The 14,549-nt window shown below is 51.2% G+C and overlaps 1 protein-coding gene across 1 annotated transcript in view; it reads left to right on the top strand.

The window, feature by feature from the left end:
• The window catches only part of Col4a2 (collagen, type IV, alpha 2), a 142,854-nt gene that overhangs the window by 83,285 nt on the left and 45,020 nt on the right, over positions 1 to 14,549 (top strand). The window contains exons 5-6 of the mRNA XM_013022861.1: positions 12,021 to 12,155; positions 12,245 to 12,289. Of these exons, the coding sequence (XP_012878315.1) occupies positions 12,021 to 12,155; positions 12,245 to 12,289 (180 nt within the window). The remainder of the gene's footprint in view (positions 1 to 12,020; positions 12,156 to 12,244; positions 12,290 to 14,549) is intronic.

Below are 14,549 nucleotides of genomic sequence, written 5' to 3'. Positions count from 1 at the left end.
TCTCCAGAGCAGGCACCTGCTGCTTTGTAGAAGAAACCTGCTGCTCGTTTTTCTTCTTTTAAAAAAAAAATGCCCCTAAAAAGAACAAATAGATGTCTGAGGCTGTCCCAGCTGAGTCACTTCTGCGGAGTGGACGTGGGTGGCCTTCGGTCTCCTCCCGCCTGGGCCCCCGGTTTCCAGTCTGCATGGATGACCATCCCTTATCTTTGCCCAGATTGAGCAGAGATCCCACCCTCGTGCTTTGTTGTGGTCAAATTTGTATCCAGTGTGTCCAGTGTTGGCCAAAGAATCACCCTGAATGCAGACTCTGGTGGGGGGTGTGCAGGGCACCCCCGGGGGTGGGGGGCACTGGCAGAGGCCATCCTCTGTTGCTTGCCCAGAGGCAAGCCACCTCCCTCACGGGTGGTGAGAGCGCCATCTGGTGGTGCCCGCCGGTGAGGCACTGTGGCACCGTTCTCAAGGCCTGGGTTCCTCCAGGGACGGTGTCTTTCCTCTGGCTCCCAGATGTTAATTCTCTACAAGATGCAGTCAAGAAGGCTGAGCTGTGGTCTGGGCCATACTGCATGCTATTTAACCTTGACATTTCACATCTGACCCCTGCAGAGTTCTCGCCACAGCCCATGCCGTGGGTCTCCGTGATGGGCTCTGCCGGGCAGAACTCCATGGCGTACTTAGAACCCCTTCCTTTAAGTGAGCCAAAGGGAGGGCTATAAATAGGATGAGTTAATGTCTGGCATGAAGAAAGTTGGAATCTCATAGGCTCTTTAGACCATTTTCATAAGAATTTTCCCCACGGGAGGAATTTTCTCCCTGGTGAGATAGGAGGTTCGCTCCCGTGACAAATGAGGGACTCGTCCTGGGACCCATCAAGACCAGTCGTAGTGACCCAGAAGCCACCCAAGCTCTAGCTCACACTGCTGTGCCAAGGACAGTGGTTCTACCGGCGGGGAAGGCGTGGGACACCGCCACCCGGTGTCCACCACTGGAACTGCACACATTCCCCTCCTCCAGGCTCTTCTCACACCCAGCTTGTCAAGGGTAGAAAGTTAAAGTTTGACTTCAAAACCCTCAGCCAGAACTCACATCTTTCTCTTGTAGCTTTTTGCACAGCCCTGTTGGCAAACGCACCCACTCTCCCCATCACCTTTAGCCCCCGAGTCACAGCTGTTTCACTCCATTGCTTAAGCGTGTCTGGCTGTCACCGAGGGTCATCCTCAGAAGAGCCTGGTTCAAACATTAGCAGGACCATGTCTATTGAAGGAGGAGGAGGAAGGGGGGCAGCATTCCAGGGCCCTTACCTCACCCCCTCCTTCCCATCCCCCTGCCTGGACCTCAGCCATGGTATCTCACATATCTGATCAGATTCCGGGCTTGCTGATAGGACGGGCCTCCTTTCCACAAACCTGGGTGGCCCCCTGTCTTAATGACTTCATTTTATGGGCCTGGGGAGCATTCTGTCTGATAGTGCGGACAGATAACGCTAGATCCCCTGGTAGGTAGAACCAACTATCAGAAATTCCCCAGCCCTGGCTCTGAGCTTAGAGGAGAGTAAGACTTGGGGGGAGGGGGGCAGTCTTCTGACGCAGGGAGATGGCTTGTAGAGGGGAAGATGGGGGGGCAGGCAGGAGAGTGGTTGGCCTCCACAGTGCAACCCTTCAAGGCTGTGCTTCAGAAAGTATGGTTGTTGAAATGGCCAGGAAAAGAGTCTAGGGCTGGGGGCACTGTTCCACAGAAAAGTGTTCACCTAGTATGTGCAAACCCCAAGTGCTGCCCCCAAGTTCTGTATGTCAAGTTCTATAATATATCAGAAGCTGGACAGAGAAACACCACAGGCTGTGGCCCCTGCTTCCCAAGGCCTCATGGTACTGTGTGAAAAATGCAGGTAGGAAATGCAGTGACCATAATCTGATCCAGGGCAGTGCAGTAACCGTATGACCCAGTATGCTGCGGTGGAACACAGTGGGAATCTCTTTGTCTCTAAGGGGTCCGTGGTGCTTGGGTCCCACCCTCTAGAGCTTCTGAGAGGAGTCAGGCAGTGAGGCCCAGCTGTGCAAAGACACTGAGGTTCTAAAGAAACTCACCCAGTCACCAGAAGGCCAATTATAAACCCAAGAGCAAGGGTGGTTAAAAAAAAAGAAGAAGAAGGAAGTGGTGGAGGCCTTTGTGGGGGGTGGGGAGGTGTGTAGTTTGAACGCAGGACCTTGTGCCCGCAGGCAGGCGCTCTACCATCTGAGCCTCCCCCTCTCCTAAGCAGAAAAGCTTTCAAATCTGAGTTTCCTCCCCCACCCCAAGGTGCCAAGGCCTAGTCTGCCCCACTTGGGTAATTTTTCTCAAGCCTTGTGCTTGGTTAGCCAAGCAGAAGGTTCGTTATCTCGAGTGCAGATCTTGTTGAAAATACAGATTAGATTCAAAGTGAGGAGGGGGATCAAGGCCCAAAGCCCCTGACCTTGTTGTTGGGGTGCCCATGGTCCTGAGGTCCCTTCCCCCATGTTTTCAGAGCCTATGGGAAGTAGCAAGGTATTCATGGCAAAGAGCAAGGTAGGATTTTGAGAAGTAACAGCTTTGTCCCAAGTAGAATTGGTGGCATTCTGCTGAGGGAGGTGTTGTGTGTGTTAGGGAAGGAGATGAGGTGGGATGGTGTGTGTGGGGTGTGTGTGTGGGGTGTGTGTGTGTGTGTGTGTGTGTGTGTGTGTTAGGGAAGGAGTGGAGGAGTTTGGATGTAGTGTGTATTAGGGAAGGAGGGGAGAAGGTAGTAATGTTTATATCTGTTAGGATCGGGCCCCACCCCCAAGCCCTGGGGTGGGGTTTTGTTTCCCAGTGCACTAGAAGCACTTTCCTTTACCCAAAATGAAATTAAATTCTCACCCTGGGCCGGGCCCGGAGCAATTTCTCTTTAGAATTTTCAGAAAATTCAGTGCAGCCACACGGCGTGCAGGTTGGCAGAGTCTCAGGAGAGGCTGTCCCCGCCGCCAGAGACGCTCTGAACCCAAAGGCCAGCCCTGAGCTGGAGCGGGGGCTCTGGACGTGCAGACGCCCGTGCAAAAAGAGACCCGTGCTTTATGACACCCGGGCAGAAGGGCTGAGGGAATGAGGTGGTGGGGCCGAGTTCCAAGCAGGATTTGGAGCCACGAGGCGTCTCCTCCATTGCTTCCAGGAGGCAGGATGGCACTGCTCCTTTGGAAGCCAGTGATGCTGTTGTTTTGTGGTTGAATAGGTGTCAACCATTGCGTCTGGCCCAACCATCCAGTTCCTGGTGGTTGACAAAAGCGCCAGTCCACACAGATTCCCGAAGGTGAATGGTGATCACACCCATTCACAGAAACAATCTAGGATAAATGGAAGGGCGAAGTGCTGTTCCACCGTGACAGGCCTTGCTGACGTCTCTGCCAGACGCAGGAGCAAACACTGCATGGCTCGCTTGTGTGGCCGGCTGGAAAAGGCAGAGTGGAGGGGCAGGCACCTCAGTGGTGGGTGTCTGAAAGGCCACAGGTAGAGTGGTACAAGTAGTAGACTTCCAGCTGAGCAAAACAGTGTGGAGCAAGAACACAGGGCCAGGAGTTCAAGCCACATTATGGGCGCATGCATGTGTGTGTGCGCGCGCGCACACACACACACACACGAGTACCCATCTTCTCTACCGCTGCTGGTGGGTCCCCACACAAAAGAGACATGGTTCATGGTCCTGCCTGGTCCTAGAAAGTCACCTTCAGAGCCTGGCAGCTTCCTTATCGGCTTGGCAGGAAGTCCCGCCTTTGGAAGACCCCCTGCCTGGCGCCACCTCTTGCTCTGCCATCTGATCCAAAGGGGCAGCCCTAGGCAGACACCTCAGGAGCTAAACTCACTGTGCTGCCCTGGGTCTCGGCGGGCTCTGGGGTGTGGACAGGACTTCGAAACGTTAGGGGCACAGTGACACATGCATTTGGCACATGCAAATTGTCAGCCTGCATTTGGGGTTATGACCACCCGCGAATCACCTGCCATCACTGTCCGTCATAGTGGTTAACGCCCTCATCTGATGGCCCTTGTGTCATGGAGGAAGCACCAGCCAGGGCCAGCCTGCACAATTCGTGCAGAACAGGTGACGCTGTGTCACAGGTACCAGACAATAAACCAGAAAGAGCGTTTTGTGCCATGCGAGGCCTGAGAGGCAGAGCCTGATGTGTGCTGCCCACCGCCCTGGGCTGCCCTCTGACCACCACAGCCTGCCCCCAACCAGTTGTACATCTATTCAGGGGCCAAAGAAGCTTAGGAAATCCACACATCCCATTGGACAGCGGTTCACATGCGGGCGAGTGACGTGTGTGTACTGCTGCAATGAGAGGTCATGACAGGCTTTCCCAGAAAACAGCTTGCCAGCAGATGCCAGCCACCCGCCACCCAGACCATACAAAGCACGCCGGAACTGGCTGACAGCTACGAGGGCCCTTGCCCAGGCACTGCCTGTTTTAGGATAAAAAGCTGGGGTTTCAAACTGCAGGACTAGGGGAAAGGAGGAGACGCCCATTTTTCATTGCTTTAGAATAGGCATCTCTCCATGACTGAACTACGTCAAGAAAGAGTGGGTGGCCTCTTCTGCTTTGGCTTTTTATGGAGTTGGGGCATAGAGGAGCCCAGTGCATTCTGGGTATCTTCTCTCCTCATCTAACCAGGTCCAGCACCACTCCCTCCCGGCTACCACATCCGCCTCCATCACACGGGGGGCAGATGGACCAGGACCCGTCCAGACACTAGTCCTTGATTTCCTCACATTATTTTATTTCCCTGACAGGAATTTTTGGGGGGGGGTTGGGGAGGGAGGGGGAGAACTAGACCTAGGGCTTGAACTCAGGGTCTGAGTACTGTCCCTTACCTTTTTCTCTCAAGGCTAGCACTCTGTCACATGAGCCACAGCTCCACTCCCTGTTTCTTGGTGCTTCGTTGGAGTTCAGAGTCTCATGGACTTTCCTGCCTCATCTGTCTTCAAACTTCGATCCTCAGATCTTGGCCTCTGGAGGAGCTAGGATTACAAGGTGCTAGCCACCGGTGCCCAGCTCCTCTACCATACATTGGCACTGCTTTCTTCATGCATGCCACTGTAATGTCATCATTCTTTCTTTCCTAACTGTTCTCTTGTCAGGGTGAGTGACATGAACGGGTCTTGGCGGTGATGAAGCCCAGAGCCTGTCCTTGGCCTCTTTGCTATTAACCTTCATCTCTTTTCCTGGCTGATTTTTAATGTCACATTTATTGAGGTGTAATTCAGCTAACATCCAGTGGCTATCAGCAGTTGTAAACAGCCAGGTAACAACCACCAAAACCTGGGTAAAAAAATAGCTCCCTGTGTCTTCTCCCACCCCTTCCAGGAGAAATCTGGCCAAAGCCTCCAGCTCCTCCAGCTCCTGGCAGCCGCTGCTTTCTCCTCTGCCCTTCAGTTTGCCTTTTCTAGAATGTTGTATAAATAGGATCTGACCACATGCAGCTTTGGGTGTCTGGCTTTCTTCCCTTATTGAGAAAATGCATTCACAGTTCCACCTGCTTTGAGTATATATAGGATACTTTGTTCCTTTTCACTACTGTCTTGTACTCCATTGGATACATAGCTCATGGCTTATTTACATATTTATCAGCGGACAAGCACTTGGATGTATCAGGCTTATAGCTACATTTTTTATGTTTACATTTCTTTTAATTTACAAGAAATGACAACCATCTTGAATTATGAGAATCATCTCATCACTTTATTTTTGTTGTTGTTGTTACAAGGGTGATGTACGGAGGAATTACAGTTACATTAGTTAGGTACAGAATACATTTCCTTTTGGACAGTGTAACCCCCTTCCCTGACTCTCTCCCAGTTTTTCCCTCCCATGCCCACCCACAAGTTGTAGAGTTCATTTTCAGCATAGTGTCCATTGAGTACCCTAGCTGCATTTGTTCACCTTGTCCCTCCACTTCTGTGTCCTCCCCCCTTTTTGTAACTACATGTAAGCATTCTTCTGCAGTTTTGGTGTGGACATGGCTTGGCCACACCTGAGTGGAATGCTAGGCTCCGTGAAAAGGAAATGCTGAACTTGATAAGCAGCTGTCTTCCTAGGAGCAGGCCTGTGTCGTCTCGGAATGTGCCATTGCCAGCTCCCTCTGTAACCATCCCGCCATCCTGGCAGGCTGAAGTTACACCTCTCTGTGGGTTTATGGTATTGTGTTCCCTGCTCACATCTCCCTGAGCTAGCTTCCATCTGCGCGGCTTGTGTCCAGATGTTATTGGATTCTTCAGCTGAGCTTTCCAGAGTTCTTCCTATATTCTAGGTTGAAGCCATTGTATCAAATTGATGCTTTATGAGTATTCTAGTTCACAGTCTGCCCTTTTACTTTTAATAGTATCTTTGGGGAAATCAAATGTCCCTCTCTTGTCCACAATTTTCTTCTTTTTGTGTCTTGTTATCTTTGTGACTCATCTAAGAAAATGTCCGCAAGCCCAAGTTTTATGGATTTGGTTCTCCTTGGGTCGGCGGTTCATTTCAAGTAAATGTGTGGTGGGAGGGCAGAGTGGCCCGTTGTTTCTTTTTTTTAATGATTTCTTTTATTGTGAAAATGTTGTACAGAGGGGTTACAATTACATGGGCAAGATAATGAGTATATTTCTTATCAAGCATTGTTGCCTGCTCCTTTGTTTCCCCTTCCCATCTCTCCCCCCCCCCCCCACCCTCCCACCCCCATCCCCCCCCCCCCCACCTCCCCCCCCCCTGCCAAAGTTGTATGACTGTCATTGTTGTCTGCAGTCTGTCAGGAATCCTATGACCCAGTATGGCTGAGCCTGGTGGAGCTGGGGTCCTTCCCAATGCCCAGCTGCACAGGGGGATGGGGGGAGGCGCAGGGGAACTAAGCCCTGTGATACCTCAAGTAAGACACGGGCTGAGGTGGCAAATTCGACCCCAGTCTTGGCCACCCTTTGCCTCCTGGCTCTTAACTGAGATGGACACACGCCTTTCCAGCACCGCTGGTCGCCGCTTGCTTGCACAGGGCCTTGCTTTGTTCATCGTGCCAGGGTGGGCCAAACATGGTTCTCGGGTGCCAACTGCTCGCCCTGAGAGCCAGCCCATGTCTGAAATTTAGATGAAGGGATTGGGCCCCGGGGGCCTTAAAAACAAAAGCAGCCCTCTCTGGCACTGAGACGTTTTCCATGTTCTCCTGTGTGGGGCTATGAGGAGGAAGGGTCGCAGGCTCACGGCCCTCCCTCCCTCCCTCCTTCCACAGGCCAGGCTGGAAAGGTTCGGTGGGCGCCACTGGAACTGGAGAAGGGTGGTGTTCCCAAGGTCCTGAGGTCCCAAGAAGTGAGCCAAGACCGATGGTGGGGGGGCGGGGTGGGGGAATGAGGACCAGGGCTCCTGGAACGCAAGCTAGGAAGACACCTAGCAAGGAGAGTGTGGGCCACGGCCGGGATCCACCCCCCCAGGCCAGGCCCAGGCCACCAGCACCAGCCATGCTGCAGCAGGAGTTGAGACAGGGAAAGGTCATGTGCCCCCACAGTGAGCCCAGGCTGGGTGTGCTGTGGGTATCACCGGAGCACAATGCCAGAAGTGTAATCTGGAGGGCTGTGGAATTGACATGAACCCCATTGTTCTCTGCCTGACTCCGTGAGGAAGCCAGACTTTTCTCTGAGTCCCAACTTTATCCTGAAGAGATTTTTCTGGTTAATGAACAGATAAGCATCTCTCCCCTAAGAACAGGACGGCAGGAGCGGAAGTGGTGGGGTTCGGCACTGTGCTTTTCAAACCTGAGTGTCCACAGAACTTCCTGGGGAGCACATGAAATGCAGACTTGGGAGCCTGGGGGTGGGAGTTAGAGGAGCTTTTGTTTGCTAGTTCTGGGGCCTCCGCCCAGGAGCCCATACTTGCCAGGCCAGTGCTCCTCCACTTGAGCCATACCCCAGCCCTCTTTGCGTTTGTCATTTTTAGATTTGGTCTCTCACCTATTTTTTTGTTGTTGTTGGTCGTGGGGCTTGTGGGGCTTGAACTCTGGGCCTGGGCGCTGTCCCTCAGCTCTTCAGCTCAAGGCGAGCGCTCTACCACCTGAGCTACAGCACCACTTCCGGTTTCTGGTGGTTTATTGGAGATAGGAGTCTCACGGTCTCTCCTGCCCGGGCTGGCTTTGAACTGCGATCCTCAGATCTCAGCCTCCTGAGTAGCTGGGATTACAGGCGTGAGCCACCAGCACCCGGCTGGTCTCTCACCTATTTTTGCCCATGGCTGGCTCAACCCACAGTGCTCCTACCGATACCTTCCACATAACTGGAATGACAGGCAGGTACCACCATGCTCATCTGTTTTGTTGCCATAGAGTCTTCTAGATTGGTCCTTGATGGCCTCAAACTGCAATCCTGATCTCTGCCTCCTGAGTAGAGGCCTGTGCATTTCCAGTGTACTGCAGCGAACCCAACTTGGTCCCCATTAGGCCTGTGGCCCCAGGTGACAGGCCGCCCCTCTGCAAGGCCCCGTTATGGCCGGCTCCTCTCCACTGGAATGCCTGGCCACCCTGTGCGGCCACAATTCTGGGAATGGATGCTGCCGGCTGGTAAGCCAGGGTCAGCTGCCGGAAGAAACTGCCGGGCACTCAGCTCAGGGATGCTGCAGGAATGTCAGTAGGGACATTGGGAATTTAGGAGCTGTGAGGTTTATTCAAAGACCCCCAAAGTAGACCAGGATAATTGTATGTGTGTGTGTGTGTGTGTGTGTCTTGGTGTTTCAACTCAGGGCCTGAGCACTACCCCAGAGCTTCTTTTGTTCAAGGCTAGCATGCTACCACTTCTAGCTTTTTTTTTTTTTTTGGTAGTTTATTGGAAATAAGAGTCTCATAGACTTTCCTGCCCGGGCTGGCTTTGAACCTCGATCCTCAGATCTCCACCTCCTGAGTAGGTAGGATGACAGGTGTGAGCCACCAGTGCCTGGCTGATTTCTATTTTATAACATCACTTACTGCAGAGGGAAAAGACAAGGTGGGGGTGAGTTTTCCACGTGGGACTTTTCAGCAGAGGATGACGTTGGTGATACTGCAGCATGGCACACGGCAGCATCCTGCCCCACCCGCCCCTCCCAGCTGTCCATCACACACACACCGGCTGCCTGAGGGCAGGATATCCTGGGGAAAGCCCAGACTCGCCTGCCTCAGCGTCGGTCCTCATCCTCCCCAGGCCCCGGCCCTTCCTCATAGAGGAAGAAGACCGGATTCTGTGGAATGTTCCTTTCCGTCAGAGGCTCGGGAAGAACTGTTGAGAAGTGAGGCCGTCTTGACAGCAGCAAGGATAGGGATGTTCTCCCCACCCCAAGTGGAAAATCACAAGTGCTGGTGAGGGCATAGAGAAATCCGAGCCTTTTCAACATCCTTGCTTGTGGACTTGTAAAATGATGCAGCCACTGATAGTTCCATAGGGTTTAACACCTCCACTCCCAGACACATACCTGAGAGAACTGAAAGCAGGCTCCCACACGGATATTTGTATATATCATGACTGTTAATAGCTAGAAGACAGAAACCCCTCACATGTCCCCTAATGGATGAATTGACAAGCAGTGGTATGTTCATACAGTGGAATATTATTTGACCATAAAAAAGCAGCAATACCTGCTACAACTTGGATGATCTCAAGACCTTTATGTTAAGTGAACAAAGCCAGCCACAAAAGGTCACAGGTCATGATTTTACTTACCTCTAGAGTAGGTGTTCCAGCGGGAGGGAAGCAGAGGCAGGTTTGGAAGGACGGGGGGAGGCTGCTTAGTTGGCCTCACAACTTTTTTTGAGGCCGTGAGAATGTTTTGGAAGTTGACAAGGGTAGATACCAGGAATGTACTAAAAGCCACTGAGTGGTGCTTTGAGATGAGTTTTACACTCCGCAGATTTCACTTAATAAAGAAATGCAAAGGTGGAAACAGCCTGAGAAAGGGAAAGAATAAGTCAAACTTCTGGGCCCAGAGAAGGAGGTGGCGGGCAGGCCTCAGGGCATGGAAGGGGAACGGATACCCAGCATGCTTAGTCACCTTCCCATGGAGGGATCAAGGGCCTGCGAGGGAAGAACCTGGCATCTCCACGTGCTCCTGTGGGTGGCAGAGATGATCCCTTTCCTCCCTTCCCGCTGTGAGGCTGGTGGGGCCCAGCCAGCCTCTTCCCAGAGAGGAACACTGTGTCCCCCTTGGAAGTTTCCTGGCATCCCGGCAGGCAGCAGCCTCTGCTGAGGGCCGTCGGAGGCCTGGGGCACAATGCAGAATCTCAGGAAGCAGATGCACCAGCGCAGCCACAAACAAAACGGAGATGAGCGCAACTGGGAAAGGTCCATAAAAGTCAGAATCAAAACATGTTTGGTTCCTCCAGTTTACAAGCGGAGGCTCATAAAACTGCTGAGCTTTAGACACAAATGAGCTGGGAGGAGATTCCGTGACCACAGTCCGCTCTCCATCACCCACCACAATGGTCCTCCCAGGGAGGAGCGCATGGGAACTGCCTCAGGCTCACACGGAAGACCTGAGGTGCCCACGCCTCCCGCGGTGCCCCGCTGGCTCCCTGGGACCTGGGAGGCTAGCTGGGGGAGAGGGGGGAGGCCACAGGCCTAATACTCAGACACCACCCCACACAGAGTCCCAGAGAGCTCCCCAGAAGGCCCTGGTGAGTGTGCCAGCCTGAGCTCGGGGGTGGGCCATGGAATTACCCGAGTTCCTGCATGCCCACACCTGGCCGCTAAGGATGGCTATGCAGGTGGGGAGTGAGGCCTCACACCACATGCCAGGGCTTAGGGGCATCTCACCACATCTTACCCCCATCCCCTCCCTTCTCCCTCCATCCCCAAACTCTATCCCTTCCCTCCTCCCTCCATCCCAGGCATGGTTGGGATGGAAATATGAAAGGAAATTGATTCAAAAGACACAGGTTCTGCATGACTAGGCCACAGTAAGCCTGTTCAGGTAACAAGACTCAGGGTCTTCAGTTGCTCTGTGGGAAACACTGGGATGTAGCTGTAACCTAAGTAGAAAGGATAGACTCCACCGTCACTTTTTAATCTTTTAATCAATCTCCCATGTGGTAAGTTAATTTGTTTGTAATTAACTCTTTTGGCTGTTTTCAGCATACTATTTGGGGGCCAAGAATACATTGTGGTAGGCCTGGGTGCAGCTGTCACCATCATCCTTCCAGAATCTTCTATCTTCCCAAACAGAATCTCTGAATGCCATAAGCATTCCCCTGTTTCCCCAGGCCTCCGTCATCTACTTCCTGTCTCTGTGGACTTGGTGGGATGTCATGATTGGATTAAAGTATTGGGCTCCTTAGTAACAAGCTTACTTCATAAGCTCACATCTTCCAGTTTCATCCATGTTGTGGACAATGTCAGGATTTCCATTATACAGCTGAATAACGTTAATCTTCCGTTGCATGGATATTCCACATTTTGTTCACCTGCTATGCACATTATATTGAGAAAAATAGAGATAAGGTTATATAAACACTTGGAACTATTTTAACAAAAAGACTTTAAAAAAAAGAAGCCAAGTAAGCATGGCACCGGTGGCTCACACCCTAGCTACTCAGGAGGCTGAGGTCTGAGGATTGAGTTGGAAGCCTGCCAGGGCAGACAAATCACAGAAACTCTTACCTCCAATGAACCACCAAAAATCCAGAAGTGGATCTGTGGCTCAAACAGTAGAGCCCCAGCCTTGAATGAACAAGCCAAGTGAGAACACAGGCCTTGAGTTCAAGCCCTAGTTCTGGCACAAGAAGGAAAAGGAGGAAGAAGAAGAAGAAGGGAGAAGAGGAAGAGAAAGAGATCATTTAGGTCCTATTTTCTTATATGTAATATTTCTCCCTTCAACTCTGTGCCTCCTTTCTTTAGTCTGAAAGCCTTCTCTCACAGCCACAAGAGAAGATGGTGTTTACATAGTGTTCTCTGGACATTACAGCTCGTGGAAAATAAAAAGTGTTGTTTCCACATGACGGAATCCGTGTACACCTCAGTATGTGTTGCTTCTCATTGTGAAACTGAGTGTATGCTGTTCCCACAGGGCCAGCCAGGACCCGTGGGCCCCCAGGGGTTCAGCGGGCCACCAGGGCTCCAAGGATTCCCTGGACTTCAAGGTCGCAAAGGTGACAAGGGTGAGCGTGGAGCTCCTGGGACGACTGGACCTAAAGGAGACGTGGTAGGTGTTCTGGCTTGTGACAGCCCTCTGTCTCGGGAGGGAGGGGCTGGGTGTCCAGGCATGGCTTGATTGGTTCTTCTTCTCCACAGGGGGCCAGAGGCGTGTCCGGGTTCCCAGGGGCCGATGGAATTCCCGTAAGTGTTTATGTTTGGAGCACTGAGATACTGCGTGCATTCTGAGTTTATGCATTTATGATGTAAAGAAACGTGCTAGATGAGAACGCCTTTGTTTATAACATAAAATGTAGGGCTCTCTTTGAATATGCCCCCCCAATGTAGTCAAACCTTGGATACATTGTTTCCTTTGTAAACATGTTTATGGGCATGGCTTCAGAAGTAGGGTGACTTGGTTAAAACTGCACCATGTTTTGTAATAAGAAACCAGAGCGTGACCAAGATGCATGTGCTCCATACAGAGCCAGCCTTGAGATTCCCTTGGAACCACTGAGCAACTTAAACATAAAAGCGGTCAGACAAGAACATGAACAGAACAAAGCATGCGTGCATCGCCGTGGATTCCCTCTAGTGACCACACATCAAATGAGCACAGCCAAAGCCACCATTTGTCCATGAGAAAAATCTCAAACGCAATAAAATGTGTTTTTATAACCTAGTTTACTTCTTGTGGCATAAAAATAAATAAACAAAAGAGCCTGACTCACAGCCTTCTCCACAAGCAGCCATGAGCAGATTTCCCAGGACTGGCTTCCTGGCCAGCTCTGACCTCCGGGATGCATGTGTTTATCACACATCCTGAAGTGCTTCCCTCCGTCTGCTGCTGAGATTCCAAGACATCTGCTGTGAGAGCCTCACACAGAGACACAGATGTGCACTTAACCTGTATGAGCATCCTCCCTGCAGCCACACACGATGCACCCAGCCTTGCACACACATGCGTGCACACATAGATACGCATGCCTAAACTTGTCTGTGCACATGTATGGGCATGAACAACCATTCATGTGCACACATGCGAACAAGTGCATGCACGTATGCGCATGCACACACACAAGGAAGGAACACTCCCCAGCCACATCAGCAGGGCTGCAACCAGGGAAGAGGAGGACGGGAACCAGCCAGCCACTGTCACAGAATGCATGCTTTCCCTTCAGGCCATCAGCCCCCCACTCAAGGAGACTTTGTGAGAGTAGAAGGAAGCAGAACAAAAGAGATCTAGGTAGTCAGTGTCTCCTCCGTGGTGAGCTCAAGTAGTCTCTGGGTCCACCAGAGAGACAAAGGAACTGCCAGTCACATACATACGTCAGGAGATTGAGAAAGAGGCAGGAGAAGAATCCATGTACTCCCCGGGATAAACAGTGAGAGTATTTTCCCACCATAGCCTAAGACATCACCCACTTTGAAGCCACTTTTTTTTTAAACTCTTTAGATTGTCTTGGAATCCCAAGATTTTGTTTTGAGCCTTTGCAAGTCCAAGTTAAGATTGATGGTACTCTTAGGAGAGGAACACAAAGGTACATGCCTATGTGCCTCTGACCATATAAAATAACATTTATCAAAACAGGAAAGAAATTGAGTGGTATAAGACCAAAGAAAGGGAAATTAATCTGTCTCATGTTTTCAGTCCTTTTTTTCTACTATATGCTCATTAAATCCCTGAAGCAGGTAGCTTACAAGTTAGTGAGAAGGTTGTCTCAGTGAGAGAGGTGAGCAGGTAACACTGTGCCTGTAGAATCGTGGTGCTGCTTGAAGACAGTCTCTCTAACCACAGAACTGCAACAGTGCAAATTAACTTAAATGTCACCTTTGAATTTTGATTTTGAGTGACCTTCATCATTTTAGCCATTCAGAAGTTGTATAACGTGTAGTAAAGGCTTACCTAGAGTTGTAATGAACTGAAACATGTATAATTAGATGTTACGCAGTAAGAGATTGATGTAATTTAAATGTGTCTTTGAAACACAGTCCCAAGCTAAGATCTGGATGACATGCGATTTCAAATGACACAGTTCAGTTCTAGAAAGGGAGGCCAACATCAGGCATGATAAAGAACTTGATGGTACACTTTAAACAAAAGCAAACCTGGGCCATCCTGAGCAGGGCACGTAGGACGCGGTTTCCTGATGTCCAGTCCGAAGGGCCACCTCGGAGGGGTTCTGGTGACTTTATTTCTAAGGGCATTGGCAAGCTGAAATTCAGATGCATGATGGGAAAGTTGTCCTGTTGTTCCGAAGAAGCAGCAGGCTCTTGTAGACTGTGAAGACCTAGCCTTCCCTGCATCTACAGAAAGAGAGGTGCCCTGCAGAGGGGCAGGGGATGCCCAGGACGCCTTTCCGTGGTGAAGCCCGTGGGGGTTTAGCCCGTGGGGATGTGCTCACAGTTATGTGTGAGCTAGAAGCCTGTGTGCAGGCCGGAAGCCTTACGCTCTCTCCCTTTC

Source organism: Dipodomys ordii, unplaced genomic scaffold (assembly GCF_000151885.1).
Source record: "Dipodomys ordii isolate 6190 unplaced genomic scaffold, Dord_2.0 Scaffold64, whole genome shotgun sequence".
Classification (NCBI taxonomy): domain Eukaryota; kingdom Metazoa; phylum Chordata; class Mammalia; order Rodentia; family Heteromyidae; genus Dipodomys; species Dipodomys ordii.
The sequence above is the reverse complement of the archived record's forward strand: the minus strand, read 5'-3'. Positions and strand labels throughout refer to the sequence as shown.